Source organism: Cebus imitator, unplaced genomic scaffold, assembly GCF_001604975.1.
Source record: "Cebus imitator isolate Cc_AM_T3 unplaced genomic scaffold, Cebus_imitator-1.0 Scaffold57, whole genome shotgun sequence".
In the NCBI taxonomy this organism is placed as follows: Eukaryota; Metazoa; Chordata; class Mammalia; order Primates; family Cebidae; genus Cebus; species Cebus imitator.
This window is the reverse complement of record NW_016107372.1, coordinates 6,307,505-6,325,751: the sequence shown is the minus strand read 5'-3', so window position 1 is coordinate 6,325,751 and position 18,247 is coordinate 6,307,505. Positions and strand designations below refer to the sequence as shown.

The 18,247-nt window shown below is 42.7% G+C and overlaps 1 protein-coding gene across 2 annotated transcripts in view; it reads right to left on the bottom strand.

Moving 5' to 3' along the window:
- The window catches only part of DOCK10 (dedicator of cytokinesis 10), a 277,707-nt gene extending 262,460 nt beyond the window's left edge, over positions 1–15,247 (bottom strand). Inside the window, exon 1 of one of the 2 annotated variants that reach the window (XM_017529018.2) lies at positions 14,891–15,247. In XM_017529018.2, the coding sequence (XP_017384507.1) occupies positions 14,891–15,013 (123 nt within the window). In that variant the 5' untranslated portion in view covers positions 15,014–15,247. The remainder of the gene's footprint in view (positions 1–14,890) is intronic. The other variant, XM_017529020.2, reaches the window with a different exon arrangement.
- Between the last annotated feature and the right edge of the window lie 3,000 nt (positions 15,248–18,247).

Sequence of the window (18,247 nt, the reverse complement as noted above, 5' to 3'; positions counted from 1 at the left end):
AAGAGTGGATTGATGCTGTGAAGCACACAGGTTGAAACAAGGAGGTGGGGGATTGCAGGGTGCCTAATGAAAAAAAAAAAAAAAAAAAAGACAGTTCCTTCCACTTTGTTTTAGGATGAGAAAGCAGTGCTTGGGGAAGAGTTGATCCTTTTAATGTACTTTCCGAGCATTTTTATGATAGGCCCCATAAAGATGTGCACACCCTAATCCACAGAACTTATAAATATACTCACTTTCACGGAAAAGGGGACTTTGCAAATATGATTACGATGGAAGAGCTGGAGATGGGGAGATTGTCCTGGATTATCTAGGTGGCCCAATCCGATCACCAGTCAGAGAGATGCAACATGTGAAGAACTTGAGCCATCACTGCTGGCTTTGAAGATGAAGGAATTGAGGCCAGAGGTAAGGAATGTGGGGGCCTCTAAAAGCTGGTGATAGACCTCAGTTTGTATCCAGCAAAAAATGGGGACCTTGGCTCTACAGTCTCAAGGAACTGAATTCTGCGAACAGCCCAAGTAAGCATGAGACAGATTTTCCTCCAGAGCCACCACAAAGGGTCACAGCCTTGCTGATACCTTGATTTTAACCTGGTGAGACCCTCACTAGACTTCTCACCTACACTATGCTAGGATAATACACAGATGCTGTTTAAGTGCTAAGTTTATATAGTCTGTTGTTGCAGCAACAGAAATCTATGAAGAGCCTTTGTATCTCTGCAAACTCACAGCAGCCCAGACTCAGTCAAGTTCTGATCACTTAGGACACTGAGACAGCACATGCAGTAATTCCGATCACTAGAGGTGGTGACTTTTGGCATAATGTCAGCTTACAAAAAAGGCTCAGGCCCAAGGGCACAAGTGAGCCTTTCCCCATGCTCATGAACTACAGGAACGCATTTTCAACTGGCTGCCAAGCATAGGTCACGTTTTTGGGAACCCCTGGATAGACTGTTAGCAAACAATAGGTAACACTGACGTCACATATTCAAGAAATAAACCGGGAGTGCGTGTCCAGGTTAAGCAAATGTGTACTATTTAAACATCTTTAAAGGTAGTGCTGTATTGGGTTTAAGGCTCATTCACTTTTACTGGAGAGCCCCATGGAAATACATTCAGGATTTCCATCTTCTAATCTGAAATTACGTGTATTGCAGACAGTACACTGGGCTGAAGGTGAAAATGCCCTGGGTGTGAGACCTCCCATGGGATTGCTCTGTGACCCTGAGCACATCCATTTAAACCTCCTTGTGACTCAGTTTCCTTCTATTTTATTTTATTTATTTATTTGTTTTGAGATGGAGTCTTGCTCTGATGCCCAGACTGGAGTGCAATGGCACAGCCCTGGAAACTCTGCCTCCCAGTTTCAAGTGATTTTCCTGCCTCGGCCTCCTGAGTAGCTGGGGTTACAGGTATGTGCCACCATGCCTGGCTAATTTTTGTATTTTTAGAAGAGACAGGGTTTTGTCATGTTGGCCAGGCTGGTCTCAAACTCCTGGCCTCAAGTAATCTACCCGCCTCAGCCTCCCAAAGTGCTAGGATTACAGGCGTGAGCCACCATGCCTGGCCTCTTTATCCATTTTAGACTAGGTTTTCTTTCAGGTCTAAATGGGTATGACTGTACAATCTCAAGAAATGTAGCACAATTTTTCTTTTTTAATTCACAATATATGTTTCATGTGGAATCAGTATACAAAAATGCCAGCAGAAAGAATTTTTAGGACAGAATATAGCATAAATCACTTAAGACAAATTAAAAATGTAAATATTCAATATTAGCTCAAAAGTGTGTCAAAGCACATTTTTGTGAAGAGACAAATGCTTCAAATAAATATAGCAAAAGTTGTTACAAGTGGGTGGTAGGAGTATGAGTGATTGCTAGTTTTTTCTTCATTATTTTCTATATTTTGAGTTACTAATGTAATAAAACTCACAAAAGCTTGGAAAATACAGATGTAAGGCCGGGAGTGGGTGGATCACTTGAGGTCCAGAGTTTGAGACCAGCCTTGTCAACATGGCGAACCCCATCTATACTAAAAATGCAAAAAAATAACCAGGTGTGGTGGCACATGCCTGCAGTCTTAGCTGCTCGGGAGGTGGAGGCAGGAGAATCACTGGAGCCCGGGAACTGGAGGTTGTAATGAGCTGATATTGCACCACTGCACTCCAGCCTGGGCAACAGAGTGAGACTTTGTGAAAGAAAAAGAAAAAACAAAAGAAAGAAAGAGAGAAAAAGAGAAAGAGAGAAAGGGAGGAAGGGAGGAAGGGAGGGAAGAGGGGAGGGATGCGGGGAGGGAAGAGGAAAGGAAGGAAGGAAGGAAGGAAGGAAGGAAGGGAAGGAAGGAAGGAAGGAAGGAAGGAAGGAAGGAAGGAAGGAAAATACAATTGTAAAAGGAGACCATTACATGAACACCATAACTTTAAAAAACAGAGCAGAGTCATTTCAATGCTCTAAAACTGTGTCATGAAAACTCTCTAACATCCTAACCTCAAGGAAAGAAGGACAGTTTTAATTTTTTTCAATTTTGTATTATTATTATTATTATTATTATTATATATTTTTTACTGTATTTTAGGCTCTGGGGTACATGTAAAGAACATGCAGGATTGTTGCTTAGGTACCTACATGTCAGTGTGGTTTTCTGCCTCCATTCCCATCACCTGTATCTGGCATCTCTCCCCATAGTATCTCTCCCCAACCCCCTATCCCCAACTATCCCTGCCCTGATCCCCACCACAGACCCCAGTGTGTGATGCTCCCCTCCCTGTGTCCATGTGTTCTCATTGTTCAACACCCACCTATGAGTGAGAACATATGGTGTTTGATTTTCTGTTCTTGTGTCACTTTGCTGCGAATGATGATTTCCAGGTTCATCCATTTCCCTACAAAGGACACAAACTCATCGTTTTTTATGGCTGCATAGTATTCCATGGTGTATATGTGCCACATTTTCCCTGTCCAGTTTATCATTGATGGTATTTGGGTTGATCCCAAATCTTTGCTATTGTAAACAGTGCTGCAATGAACATACGTGTGCATGTGTCCTTACAGTAGAACGATTTATAATCCAGAAGGAGAGTTTTTAAGGGCTAAAATAGCATTCACATTCAGAGATAAGATCACACAACTCTAGTGACTTATTAAGGGCTTTCTAAAAAAATACAAACCGCTCTCCATCATGTGACTGGAGGCAGGTTGCTGTCAAAACCCTGTGGCTCACACTTCCTGGACTTCAGTCAATCATTTTCTGCACCCCGCTCAGAGTGGTGTCTACCCTGTGACAGCCAACAGCATCAGTGAGAACGACAATAACATCCCTGCTGAGGCCTGTGTGTGCTACCCAGGTGCCCGCCAGGACAGGGGCTGGTGTTGGATTGGCGATCGATCACACCTGCTTAGCAGAATCTTATTTATTCAAGAATATAAACACACACCCATCAACATTTTGCTTTGTTTCTTTTTAATTTTTGAATAGCCTTTGTGGGAATCTTGAATACAATTCTGCTCAGTTTACTTCAATTCAATTTGTTGCTTTTGTGCAGATATTATATGCTAGTGCTTGGTCGCCAACATCTGTCCTCTGGAACACGCCTTAGAATTTCTTTACTGCAAACCAGGCTCTCCGATTTCCTTTTGCATGCCTAATTTATACTCCTGTCGTCTCTAACTATGATATTCTCTTTCCATTTGGCAAGCATTTAGTAAGCACCTATTATGTGCCAAACATCTTGCTGCCCTGGAAATATGGAGACTATAACCACAGTCTTGGCCTTGAAGGTCTCTCAGAGAATCAGAAGTGTAAGGGCAAAAAACACACTTCTTCCACCTCCTCCAGGACTAGCAACAGAGACAAATGTCATTAGGACTGTGGATAGCTCCACCAGAGATCAGACTGTCTACGAGGGAGGTGGTGAAAGGTTATCTCTAGTACGTCAGCCTCCCATTTCCATGCCCTATTATCCTAATGGGTCAGGGATCTTCCCAAGATACATCTGCTCAGGAATGGACCTACACTGTGCAGTGAAATAAAGTCCTCACCATGCCACCTTGTGCATTTAAGGTTGATGACTAACTGGAATAAAATGACCTATATCTTGGTTACGTATCAGTTGCTAGGAGAACAATATGGGCACCGGACTAAAGGAAGATGTGTAATCTTGAGCACTACTGAAATCACACTGGGTCCAGGATAGATCGTATTACTTTTCCCAGGTGTGCGCAGGGAGAAGGAGGTGATAGACGCAGAGACAAAAACCAGGGACAAACACAGAACTCAAAAAAAGAGAGGTTCCTGCTGCTTTTTCAAAGGCAAGGGGGACAGGATCTGGTAGCACAGTTCAAACCCTCTGCTCATGTATGTTCTATTCATGTGGGTGCTGACACAACTCGGCACAGACCTTAAGCCAGAGACTGCAACTACAGACATTCAGCATGGGAACTGGAAAGCATGCTGGGATTACAGGCATGAGCCACAATGCCCCATCGGGACTGTTAATTCTTCTAATCTCTGAGGCAGACATTTTGACTTCAATCCAACTACAGATGGGGCTTACCCTTCTCCTCAGGATAAGAGAGAAGGAAATGGGATTGTGTGCTTGCCTCTGAGGCTCAGTAAGGTCAGAAGAACTTGACTTGCTCAGCCTTTGCCACCACTGGCTGTCCTTTTGCCAATCTCCATTCCCTAGCTCTGTCCTCAGGATGTATGAACAGCCATCCCCTTCACTGCATTCTTAAATAACCACTTTTGATGCTACCATCTTCATCGGTGAAATACAAATTTGGTCATAGATTCTTAGGAACAAGTCTTCCAGTTGCTAAAATCAGGTATCTTAATCAATAACCATCTTATTAAGATGAGAAAAGTTTTATCTTAATTCTCTATGAAAACCCCCTTAAAAGGGTAAGAATTCCCTGGATTTTTAGGACTAAAGCATTCTTGAAGGTCTTGGTGTCCAACCCTCATGTTTTAAAGACAAGAACACTGATTACTCCACGAAGCTTAAAGACTTGGCCAAGGTTACACTGCCTGGAAACCACTGCTTCCTATTGATAGAAAGATACATTTTTCAAATTCATTGGACAGAAGCCACATAATGGCTTTTGACTTCAAAAAATGGAAGTTAATGAATGAACTTCCGCTGTTAGCAAACAGAAAGGTTCTGAAAACATCTTATCTCTGCCCGTTGGTATGCTAACAAACTTTATTACTAGTAGTTTCTCATATAGGACTAATTTATAACTCACCATAAAGATATGTTTTAAAGAAAACTTAAATATATATTTTTTCACTTGAAAATAAAACTTCCAATTTTTGAACGTGTCCAATTTTTAAACAGTATAAAAAACAAAAAATAAATGTCTTTAAATATTAGTTCTCCATGTTTACATTACATTCAAAAAAGTTGAGTTCCGACCTCACTTTCGTTTTTGTGAAGATTACTCAGCTACAATCGATTTCCATTTGTCATTCTACAGAGCTGTGACAAAGGGACATTTAAGAGCTAATCAAATAAACAATGAGTGTTTGAGAATAATTTAATTATCATATTTCATTTCACAGTAAATCTTGTTAAGTTTTTTGTTTGCTTGTTTGCCAAGTCAAATGTTCATGCCTCTGTTCTTTTTATAGAATGTTTAATTTGAAAGGCCAAAGAGTCACTGGTCATTTTGACAGCCTCAATTAGTCATTTAAATCGGTAATTACTAAGATAATTATATGAAAAAAAGCTCATTGTGTTAATCCTAAATGGTGTCATCTTTTCAAATAGACCTCTTTTCAGATCCTATTGTTAAACTCTGCCATTTTGGTATTTAATTTAAATTAAAGAGCTGCCTAGCTTCTCAAATTCTACATGTCTGAGAGAAGGTATGCTGAAATTGAAATAGAAAAACAGTATTTTCACATTTAAGACACCAAAATTAAAATTAAAGGAACTTTTGATGATTTGGGACTATTAATTCTTTTTTTTCTTTTTTTTTTTTTTTTTAATTTTGAGACGGAGTCNAATTTTGAGACGGAGTCTTGTTCTGTCACCCAGGCTGGAGTGCAGTGGTGCGATTTCGGCTCACTGCAACCTTCCCTTCCTGGGTTCAAATGATTCTCCTGCCTCAGCCTCCCTAGTAGCTGGGACTACAGGTGCGTGCCACCACGCCGGGCTAATTTTTGTAATTTTAGTAGAGACAGGGTTTCATTATATTGGTCAGGCTGGTCTCAAACTCCTGACCTCAGGTGATTCACACGCCTTGGACTCCCTATGTTTTGGGATTGCAGGTGTAAGCCACCGCGCCCGGCTGGGACTATTAATTCTTCTCATCTCCAAGGCAGATGTTTTCACTTCAATCCAACCGAAAAATATAAACATTTTCAAAGGTAAGTGTTTTTCTCTATTGTCACTAACTCAGTCACATTCATTAAATTTTATTATTTCTGCATCATTAAATGTAGGTCAACATTTCAAGTCCAGCAAACACGAGCATTTATTTCCAGGCTGCTAGCACTATTGTGAAAGATAAGGGGAAAAAAAGAACCATCAACCTTCTTATTTGTAAACAAGAACACCAAAATCAAGACTACAAGAGACAATGTAACAAACGTAATGTTGCAACCAAAAGCCCCACTAACCCATGCTTATCTTGCCAGAAATACATTTCTATAGAAGGAGAGGAATCAAATAATGCCCCTTTCACAGTTGAAGGAGCCTTTGTTTCCAAAGCTTAACTCCCTCCGTGCCAGTCCTGTTCTTGGGAAACGTCTGAGCAACAGTGTCCAAAGTTGGTGTCACTCCCAATATCCTGGGTTGCTGGGATGTCATAAATGAAAGACTGTTAAGTAGAGCAAAAGTAGCCACAGTTCTTTTTTTTTTTTTTTTTTTTTTTCAAAAAATTTTTTTTTTGATTTTTTTTTTTTTTCTAGTACTCTAAGAGGTTTTCCTTTCTCTCACTGCTTTCTCTGATGGATGCAAATTGCATGTTTAATGAGGTCCTTCCTGCCTGGTGGAGCTGGGAGGCAGTTACAGAGTAGTCAGGAGGAAAAGGCTGTGGAGTCAGACTGTGTGCTTGTGACTTCTGGATTCACTATTGAGGAGTGACTTGGTCTGAAGAAAGTTCCTGATCTCTAAGCATCTCTCTCCTCATCTACAGCATGAGAATACCAACCTTTTGCTATATGGTTGTTATGAGGATTAGAAGAGAGGGCACAAGTATAGTACTTCGCACACAGGACGTGCCCAGTATCTTTCTGCAGGATTGCATTTCCAAGCTTTCCAAGATATACAAGTAGACTGTGAAGATGACACAGGGCCATCATCATCAAATGCTAAAAACCTGGATGTTTTAAAGTTATAATTCAACGGAGACCTTTCAGGAGTGTGCATTCAGCCCACTCTTCTGACTTTCCTTATGCAACTAATGTGCAGTGAGAAGGGAGACTCCCCCTTTCTTGTTTTCCCATAGCAAATACACTATAAAAGTAGTGAAATAGACAAGTTCTCTTTTCTCAACAGCACTTACATTCCAGACAAGAGGGTTGGAAAACAAACAAGAAATTAAATCAATAGAAAGATTAGATGGTGGTAGAAACTTTGGAGACAACTAAGCCTAGCAATGAGATTGAAAATGTTGAGAGTGGGAAGCCTGGTGGGAGATTCTCTGGTAGGAGGAGTAACAGTCACCTCACCCTGAAACACATCTTTAGGGTATGAACTCTCACCCTCCTCTTGGTAATCTGGGATGGCCTTCCTGAGACGGTGACATCTGAGAATCTGAGGGATGAGAAGGAGAAGCTGTGAGAACTCTGGGATAGAGAAGTGGCAAAGTCAAGAGCCCAATCACCTAATCCCCCTAATTTCACAGATCAGGAAACTGAGTCTTCAAAAAAGAAGGGACTTCACCAAGGGTCACAGAGCCAGGTTTGAAATTCTGATCTTCAGACTCACAGGCTCTGACATTTCCAATACTGATTCCCATTCATTAGAATCCCATATGGCCAAATTGTTACAAGTGCATAATGGAACTCCAACATAAATAGTTAAGGAAAGAGTATCTGAAGATGATGGTGAAGGACAGCCCATCAAAGAGGTCATGGACCACATTATCGCGTGTGAGGAAATCAAGATCTTTAACTCCATGAAAGCCCATTCTTAGGCCATTCAAGCATGAATTCAAGAGGTATCCCTTTTTCAAGGCATCAATGACTGTGAGAGAGAAAAACATCTTCATGATTTTCTGATTCTAGCAGTTGGATTTTCTGATATCACCATTGTTTTCAAATCCCTAAGGGTTTCACTCAGTATGGTATCAATATAGATCTATATGACATCAAGGAATCAGTGTTAACTGTTTGTTGTATTAGTCAGTGTGAGCTGCCATAATAATAAAACATAGACTAGGTGTCTTTAACCAGAGACATTTATTTCTCACGGTTCTGGAGGCTGAGATCATGGTGCTAGCATGGTTGGGTTCCGGGTGAAGGCTACCTTTCTGCTCATAGGTGGCTGCCTTCCTGTTGTGTCCTCACATGACACAAAAAGGATGATCTTTCTCTCTTCTTCTTTTAAAGCCACAAATCTTATCATGAGAAGCCCACTCTCATGACCGAATCTACCCTTAATCACCTCCCAAAGTCCTCACTTCCTAATACCATCATATAGGGGTTAAGGCATCAACATATTAATTTTGAGAGGAAACAAATATTTAGTTCATAACACATGTCGTTCATGGGTTGAAGTAGTTGTATTAAAAAATTCTCTGTAGGAGTAGTAGTATTCACCTCACTCTGAAACACATGTTTAGGGTATGAACTCTCACCCTACAACCTAGGGTGAGAACTTTTGCTGATAGCAATTATTTTTAATAGCAACTATTTAAGTATGTTATGGAATTTCTTTTTCTTAACCTGGAAAATTAAGTTCACACCACAATTGAGGGGCCAGATGGTAGAGAGAGGAGAGAATATAACACAAATAAGTGAGAGATTTCCCTAAAGCCATCTAACAATGAACCAAATCCCGTTTTCATTTCTAAGCGGTCTAAACTTTATCACTGCTTTAAGTGAAACCTTCAAATAGTTGCAGAATAGACCACATTATATTAGACCCTCATCAATTGACTTTGTCTATTAAGATACTGCAAAAATGTGGCTGAAGATGCAGGTTATCTTGGTGTTTCTCAAATTTTAGTGTCCTTGCAAATCACTAGGGGGTCCTGCTAAAATTCATTATCTGGTGTGAAGCCTTGGATTTTGTATTTCTAGCTAGCTCCCACGTGATCTAATGTTGCTGGTCCTTGGGCAAGCCTCTTAATGACGAGACTCTGTCTCACCATGCTGTTTATGAAAACCCCAGGAAAAAAATTATCTTGTCTCTTAAGTTTTAGTACAAGTTAATGCCGAATATGTCTAGAGCAAATTTTCATTTATCTAATGGACTTCTTAAATCTCATGGCTGATGGTGTTTTCCTCTTTGACTTGCTCACCAAGAAGCACTTTTAACAAAACTATAGGACTTAATAATGACGTATTTTATTTGCTGGTCCCAATGACCTACACCTGATTACATCTAACTTTCCTAACATTGTTTTTTTTCTGGCTAATATTGCTTTCACACCCCTTACTATATTTTGTAGTCATCGCACATGCATTTTTGTAAGATACTTGGAGTCCCTCCTTCAAATAAGACAGAATGTGAAAAAAGAATCCCAGCACTCAGTTGAATGGAAATACATGCTCCAAGACACACAATGCATTGAGAAATTTCAGATATGTGCTATAGTGGGGTAAGCAATTGAGAATGGAGAAGCAGACAGTTTTGAAGTAGATTACAGGAGGATTAACCTCATGCCCTTTCACAATTTTGTTAAGACTTTGCCAGACAGGTGAGATGGGGATGGCTCAGTGAGTTCGTATTTTAAAGACTTAACTATTGATACTCCAGTTGCCTTGGGAAAACCTATTAGTATTAAGGGTACCTGGAACAGCCTCTGCTATTGCTACTAACCTCAGGAGAAGACTGGCGTGAATGCTGACAGGTACTCTGAAGCACTAGTGGGAAGAACAATTTTCATGTTCCTTAGGTAGAACTGCATCTTAGATAAATCAAAAGGCAACACCAACTAGTGTCAACTACTCACATCCACCAATATGGAGATGATTTTGGAAGCAGCTAAAAAAATGGAGAGTAACCCCTCCAGTTTTCTATTCAAAATGCACAAGAGGTCCTATGTCAGTTACTTAACTTGGAGAAACATGTTTAACCCTCTGAGTCTTACTGGCCTCCTCTGTATTTTGCAAAAATAATAACTTCCTCAAATGATTGCTCTGAAAATTAAATAGAATGCTTAACACCATGCAAGGCACATCGTATATTCCTAACAAATGGTTTACCATGATGCATTATTGCTTTCTTTTTCCATGCTAGGCCTTAGAGAACCTGGCTGTAGAGAAAAAGGCCATCAAAACCCATACATGTTGACTCATTCTTTCAGTTTTTGATCCTTCTAGAACCCACTTGTTGTTACTATTTATTTTTAAAGTTATCTCTTCAATGCCCTTGAGAAATAAAAAACATTGGCAGACACAATCAGTAACATTCAAACTTGAGCTTGTAAACTAAGTTTGTGTTGACTTCTTCTCCAGGCAAAAAGGTCAAGGGACTTTCCTCATGTGAAAACATAAATGTGTGATTTCTGCTAAAGCATAAATACCCTTGTCATAAAAGGCTCTGGCCAANAAAAAACAAAAAACAAAAAACAAACCAAAAACCCAACAAAGCGAAAAGACCGTGCTGTGAATGCTAAACCAGCAGGTCTTTATATTGCATATTGCTTTTAAATCTCGATAGTGACAACAAAACAAGTGCTTCACTTTCATTTGATATCACTTTCTGCATCTAGCATATGACTTTTGGGAAATTCCAGTATCCCCCACTCATTTAAAAAAAGAAATCCCTCCTACACTCAACTCTTTGAATGCCACCAAGTTCAGAGGGGAGAAAATTCTTCCTTCTAGGAATTCCTCATGCTCAAGTAAACATGTTTACGTATTCATTACTTCTCAATCAAACCTCTTTGGTTGGTCAAAGGTTCCGCTTCTTACTCAAAGCGTTCTAAAATATCAAAAGTGGTGTTATTGGAGGTCTGAAGAGTTAGGAAACCTCAAAGAAGGGAAATGGAATTTACTGAAATAAATAGTTTCCTTTCTTTACCCCTTACCCTTTCTGGGTGGGTAGGAAGGGAGAAAACTTACTGGTTAAGTATTATCACTTCTGGCAGGTGTTTTCTCTTTAAAGAAGTTAATAACAACATTAGACACAATTAAAAATGAGTTGCAGAGGATTTTTTATATAATAATAGAGTAAATATTATAAAGGCATTAAAAAGTGCATGTAACTAAAGTGGTAAGTTCCAGTCTAGAAAATAGATGAAAAGCTTTAGGCCAAAACTGACGAAATGATTATCTGATCTCTAGTAAATGCTTCCTTTCCATCATCTGACTCTATGTAGTTCTCATCCTTTCGGTTACCCAAAGACATCCATTGCACTAACCCACTTAAAACATTCCATAAATAAAACTATTTCTCTCAAAGTGGCAGATCTGATGGGGTGTTTGCAAAAAGTTAACCTACACTTTAAAAAAAAGTATTTTGAAAGGCTCTCAAATATAATATATATGCAGAAAAGTGCACAAATCTTAAATGCATAGCTTAATGAATTATAGAATGCTATTAAATGAACTAATTCATGCTAGGGTACAGATACTCCTCATTCATTTTTAAAAGATGAGCTTCTTATCAAAAAGAAATTTCTAATTAGTGGCAATACAACTTTGAAGCCAACATAGTATGTATATTCAGCCAATGTAATAAAACACTAGATCTAATATGAGACAAATGTTTCTAATCATTTTAGAGCTGAGATTCTACCCCAGAGAAGCTTGCTTTATGAAACAGTTAGGAATGAGATTTCAGGAAATTATGTGAACTTGACTTGATCCTGTGAATTCGTCTTCGAATGGGTTGTCTTTCATTTATTTCCTATGGGGAATTTTAGGATAATGAAGGAGCAAAGATTTCTCCTTTTGAAATGTATGTTTGTGTTCATAACTGTTCTTTGGAGGGGTGAAGAATAAGGTGGGTCCTGTCTAGAAGGAGTCTGCAAGTACATAAGCCTACCACATACAGCTCCTCGGGTAAAAAGTGAAATCAAATTTGCTTTGGCATACACCTCTACTGTCCTCAACAACTACCTTGAAACTTGGCTTTCCCAGTCTTTACCCTCACTCAGCATATCCTTGATCTCTGCTCTCCATATTCAAACACATTTTGAAGGCTTCCTGTCTTATCTCTCTCTGTGTATACATATCCCATTCTCAGAGACCAAAACTACCTTGTTAACCTGAAAACTTTATCTAAACTTACCGGATAGAGCAGGGTTCAAACCATATGGCAATCTCTCTGCAATGTCCTGGAGGATCTGGGTCCCCAAAACAGGGATTTCAGAAAGGGGACTATATAAATCTAGCAGTAGGCTAGTTTTTCTCAGAAGGACTTTCTAGTGTCTTTCAAATACCTTGCAATAGAGGATGGCTTGCTCCAACACACACCTGAAGTTCTATGAGTCTGTATTGAAGTGGGATACCCATAATATTTTCCCCTTCATCCTATTATTTTTCTCCCTTGGCAACCATGCTTTGAGGACGTGAGGTAACAGATACAAAGAGTCTTAAGGGATTGGATCAATATAAGCTAAGATTAGTCTCTACCACATAGTCCAATGACAAGGTTTTAGGTTCAAAAGGGATGCTCTACCCCCATGGAATCCCACTGAGTTCAGGTGCCAGCTCAGAGAACTCATCACCTTCCTGTTTCCCTTCAAGAGTTAACTGATGGGATGAAATGCAAAGCATATGTGTTCTTGCTGCCAAAATAGCAGCCAAAACTGCCTGCCTGGATGTGTAAGATCCCATGAAATGTCCTGGCAAAAGCTAGTTTAGGAGTGTTGGCCAAGGTGCTGAAGCGAAGCAAGGGGGGACAGGACCACCTTTGCCAGTGAATCTCCACTCCCTCACCGGTTTTCAAGACAGTGAGCTTATTCATTTTGACAAGATACCCTAGGATTTCAAATCTGACATAATTTTGGAGAAAGCAGTGTGTGTGTGCGGGGGGGTGAGGTGGTGGTGTAGAAGGATATCTGAGATACATAATCTTTACAGAAATTCTAGTACTACAAAGATTCTAGGAGAATCTACTTTTAAAAACCACAATATTTTAAGCTGTTTATTCCAATTGTATGCTGTGTGTCTCTATCAGATCCTCAGTGAGATTCTGTCCAATAAGTCAATTGCAAAATAAAGTTATTGCCAAGGGAATGGCAGAAAATGACAAAACCACAATCCTGAATGATCACTCAAAAGTAAAAAGTACTTTCTACTACTCTCTGGGGATTTTCTTATCTCTACTTTTATTCCAATTGAATCTTTTCTTCGAATGTTCTTTTGGACGGTTTGTCTTTCCTGTCCTGAAAATGTGCACGCTGATAGCAGGACCACATGCTGCCCCTGGCATGGAGTGAGCTAACAGTTGAACCACCTCTGGGTAACTGTGGACTGCAACCAGTGGTGAGTGCAAGAGAAGGCACCCTGGCCACTAATTCGTGTCACACCCCAATCACCCCCGCCCGCTCGACACCCCCTGGGCATCCGATGCCTCTTGCCTCTGCCAGGCAATTTGCTTCCGTTCTGTTCAACTTTCTGACCTCTGGCTTTAGAGAATGGTCCTGGCTGTGGGAACTGGCTCTGGGCAGCTTTTGGCGCCCTCTTCATTGGTAACTGGCAAGAGTAACACTTTCACACTCTTAAAAAGAGCCGTTTAGTTCCTAATGATATTTACTGGCAAAAAAGAAAATGAAACACACAGCCCGGATTCCGGTCCACCAAAGGCAGGCCAAGAGCGCGGCTGCTGAGCCCGGGTCTTGCTGTGAGGCCGTTGTTCCCGCTCACTTCCCGTTCCCACTAGAGTTGATCTGTCTCTTGCTGCCTCTCCCCTGCAGTATGGCACCTACTGCAACGTAGCAACATCTGGGTGGGTATGCATAGGATTCGAGCATCAGATGCTGGCTGCTGCCCCAGGGACTTCCCGCGGAAATCACCCAACACTTAGCAGGCTTTTCAATTAGGAAGTAACCAGTAGAGCATAGCTGGCGGGAGAACCCCGAGAAACAGCTTAGAAAAATACCAGAAACCGCTGGAGACCTAACGACCCATGTCTCCTCCAGCCTGTGTTCCCCCAGCCCTTTCTGGAAGAGTATTATGTGGTTTGTGGGTTTTTAACCTGCGGTGGGAGGGTTGTTCCAAGTACATTTATTTCCCCGATAGTGAAGGTCGTGGGTGGGGGGTGGTCCCCCAGCTCTAACCAGAGCGAGGACCACGGATCGCAACCCTCTCTCTCAGCGCACTGGTCTGGTCGCTGGAGGGTGAGAGAGACGCGCAGACCTGCAGACCCAGGGGTTTGCAGGGGCTCCGTTCTGTAGATTCCCCCACCCCACCCGGGGTCGCTGGCACTCCAATCACGTAGCACCAGTGTGACTGGCGGTGCATTCCGGTCCCCTCCCGGGTTAAAGCCCCTGCATATCCTCTCCCACGCTGCGCTTCTGCTGCCCACGCAGCGTCTCCTCTCAGCGTCCCGCGTGCCCAAACGCGCCCCCCGTCCTTACGCGTCGGTGGCTCTGCCTCTTGGAGGTGGCGCCGGGGGCGCTGGCAGAGGCGAAGGGGGAGGGAGTGCGGAGGCGAGGGCCCGTGAGTTGCGGGGACCCGGGCCCGCGGAGCTTTGGGGGAGGCCGGGCTCAGTCTCCCCGGCCGCCCGGGGCGCGCGGGAAGGCGCGGAGGACGCGCCGCACTCACCCGCTGCTGCTGCCGGCTGCTGACGGCCACCGCGGCTGCGGACGCGGCGCTGTGCCGGAGCTCGGCCGCCTGCCCAGGTCTCAACAGGCTCCGGGTGAACCTGCGGGTCCGCTCACCGGCCATCGCCGGCCACGCCGATCGCCCCGCCAGCCCGGGGCGCGCGTCCCACCGGTCTTCCCCGCGCCAACCTTCTCTACCCACCCGCGGTTCAGGAAGCGGAACTCGGAGCCTTTCCCCCCCTCTTCCTCGCTCAACTCGCAAGAGGCGGGTTTTTCTTTCTTGCACCCTCACTCTTCCCACCCCCTTCCCTCCTCTGAAGCTTCTCGAAGACTTTCCAAACTCTGCGCTCCCCCGGGCGCGCGCGGCCAACTCGGCTGGCGGCCGGGGTCTGGCAGCGGCGCATCTGGAGCGGGCGTAGCGGGACGCGCGTGGGGCGGCTCCTGCCTGCGCCGCCCACACAAGCTCAGCTGGCAGGCCGGGGCTGTCCACGCCGCCCCGGGAACTGCAGGCTGCGGGGGAGGGCGCGAGGCGGCCGCCGCGGCTCTCCAGGCAGGGACTGGCCAAGGCTGACGACTGTCCAAGGCCGACAGCCTCATTTGGAGGCTGCTGGGAGAGTTGGAGCCCTGGATGCATTTGCCATTTAGACCCCTATTTTCTGGATCCGGCTAGTGGGCGGGGTCCAGGCGCGGTTTGCTATGCCACCCTCGTGAAGGGGTCAGAGGCTTATTAAAAATCTGGTGGCTGGGACCCCAAGCCAGCGTTTGGAAGTCTCCCTTGCCAGAAGTCCACACTCAGGGCCTGGTAATAAGCTTCCCCATTCATTCACTCCTTCAATGAGTATTAAGCTTACACTGTTCTGGAAACTGCGGATACGGAGAAGAACTTACCAAACACACTTTAAGGCTGTGCGGAACTGATAGGTTTTTATGGGGTGGGGATGGGAGACAGTAAATAACCAAGTGAACAAATAAACAAAAACAGGGAAATCAAGAAGATAGTTTCAGCTACTAACACGAACTTAAATCCCGTAAATCAGGGTTGTGGGAGTAAGAGACTTCAGGTGGCATAAGGACGAGTAGGCAAGAACCGACTTGGAGGATTGCTATGTAGGGAGGTCCAGTCGGGGGTGGACTTCACAGTTATGCTATCTCTCTGCTCCTCTTTTGCCCATATCCATCTGGCCTGCACTTTATCTCTAGATATCTGATGAAAGCCTTCTAGGAACTCTTCCTGTGTCATACCGAGGGTGGTTCTCCAACTCAATGTTAGGCTGGATGGGGAACAGAGAAGCTCTGGCCCTTAAGATACGGGCCTGGAGAGATCTGGGCCAGCCTCTCCAAGTATTCCGGTGTTTTTCTTAACAGCTCTTTATGGGTCCATGACCCTGCCGCTTTCTAAAGCCAATAATATATAGTTTTAACACAAGGTCACAAAGAAGTCCTAAGCAATTGATAAATGCACTTTACTCAGCTCTTTGTTAGCCAGGATTCAATTAGTCAGAGATGCTGATTAGGCATCATTTCAGCACATTCTAGAAATCAGAACAGGCATAAGAGGCTCCGGAAGATTTGGGAAGTGCTGTATGAAACATCATCTAGTTCCAAGACAGCCTGCGTAACAAAGAACTGTATCCCGTATGAATGCTTTCATAATGGTACTCAGTGTGGGAGCAACACCACCTTTCAGGGTGCGCAAAGTAGCTGTTGCCTCTGTGTTGGCACATGAAGATCTCTGTAGGAACAGCTCCCTCCAACTGTACCATTTCCCAGGTGTACCCAGCCTTGATGCCTCTAAATGCATATTCCCCTGAGAGAACACATTAAGCACATTTGAGTTAACCTGAGCTTCCCAAGAAGAGGTACCTAATCTTTGCCTCTGGTTGCAAAATGCTGCCTGGCCCATGTAGGCATACAATAAATATCAGCATATGGATGACTTTTTAAAGGGCTCAGATGGCTTACTATAGTCAGAGAGCTGAGTGTGCCTGACACAGAGAAAGACAGACAGGACAAGAGAAACGTATGCTGGAAGGGAAGGCTGTAGTAATCGATCATACATCAGAATGTGCCCTGCACAAGGCAACTCACTGATCTAAAACACTGAGTAGCCACGCAACCCGTTCTCCAACCACACTGAGTAACAGAAAATCACTTGCAGTTTGTTAATTGTACAATGAATACACCTAACTGTACTTTCTCCAGCTTCAGAAGGTCGCCCAGAGCACTGGTGTGAGATGGTTTAATGAACAAATGCCTGTTTGCCCTATCCGTACCCTGTACGATGTTAATTCCATGGGTCACACTGAGTAGGAAGGGAGATGTAAGTGTTGATAGCATGCCACTCACACCCAGGGCATGTCAGTAATGATGCCACACTGAGACTCTCCTCAGCCCTTATGATCATGTAGGTTTTAGTTAAGCTTCTTTCTGGACACCAAGGAGAGAGAGCAGAGTACTGACCCTTGCCCCTGCCCTCATAGCATAAATACACTTGTGTAACTTCAGGTCTGCTAATTTGGGATTTTGACTCTTTGCTGGTCACCCATCTCTCAGCAACCTGGAGAGACTTGTCTCAGATGCTTGGTAAAGGCAAATTTATGCAAATATCATGAAAGATATTAAGTTTCTTAGAATAACTAGTTAATAAGTGAATCTTGTAATATTGTAGAATAGTGGTTGAAGTACACACTCTGAAGTCCAATTAACTTTGTTCAAATCCCAACACTGTAAGCCTCAGTTTCCTTACTTACACAATCAAGAAAACAGTTGTGTGGCTGGGCTGCTGAGTTACTCAAATTAGTGTAAATTTTAAAAGTGCCTAGTACATGGACTTCAATAACTGTTATTATTCCTACATTTGCAGATAACTAATGAATTAAAAAAAAAGCTTCCATGTCTTTTCATATATTTGATTCTCATACAAACCTTCGTTAGAAGAAAGATGGATGCATATTATCTTGGAGCCAAGACTGGGGATTTCATGGGCATTCTGGAGACAATGTCTTAACCTAAATCAATGACTATGGAATTTTATGAAAAATGATAATAACAATGTAATCTTTGTATTATTGACCCACTTTTATGTAACAATATGCAACTATAACATAGTGTGCTACAGTTTGGATCATAGTTTCACATATGTTATTTCACTTGAATTTTAATATATTATAAAATGGGGTTGTTCAGCCTATCTATCCCATGTCTTACTGTCTAAAATTGTAGACAGATCATTACAGGAGCTCCCCAAATGCATGGAACAGACATTTTAGAAACGAGTGGTTGCAAATTTTGCTAAGTGATCGCAAATCAAGATTGTAGTGGTATCTGGAATTCGTAGGCTACAATCAAGTTTTATCAC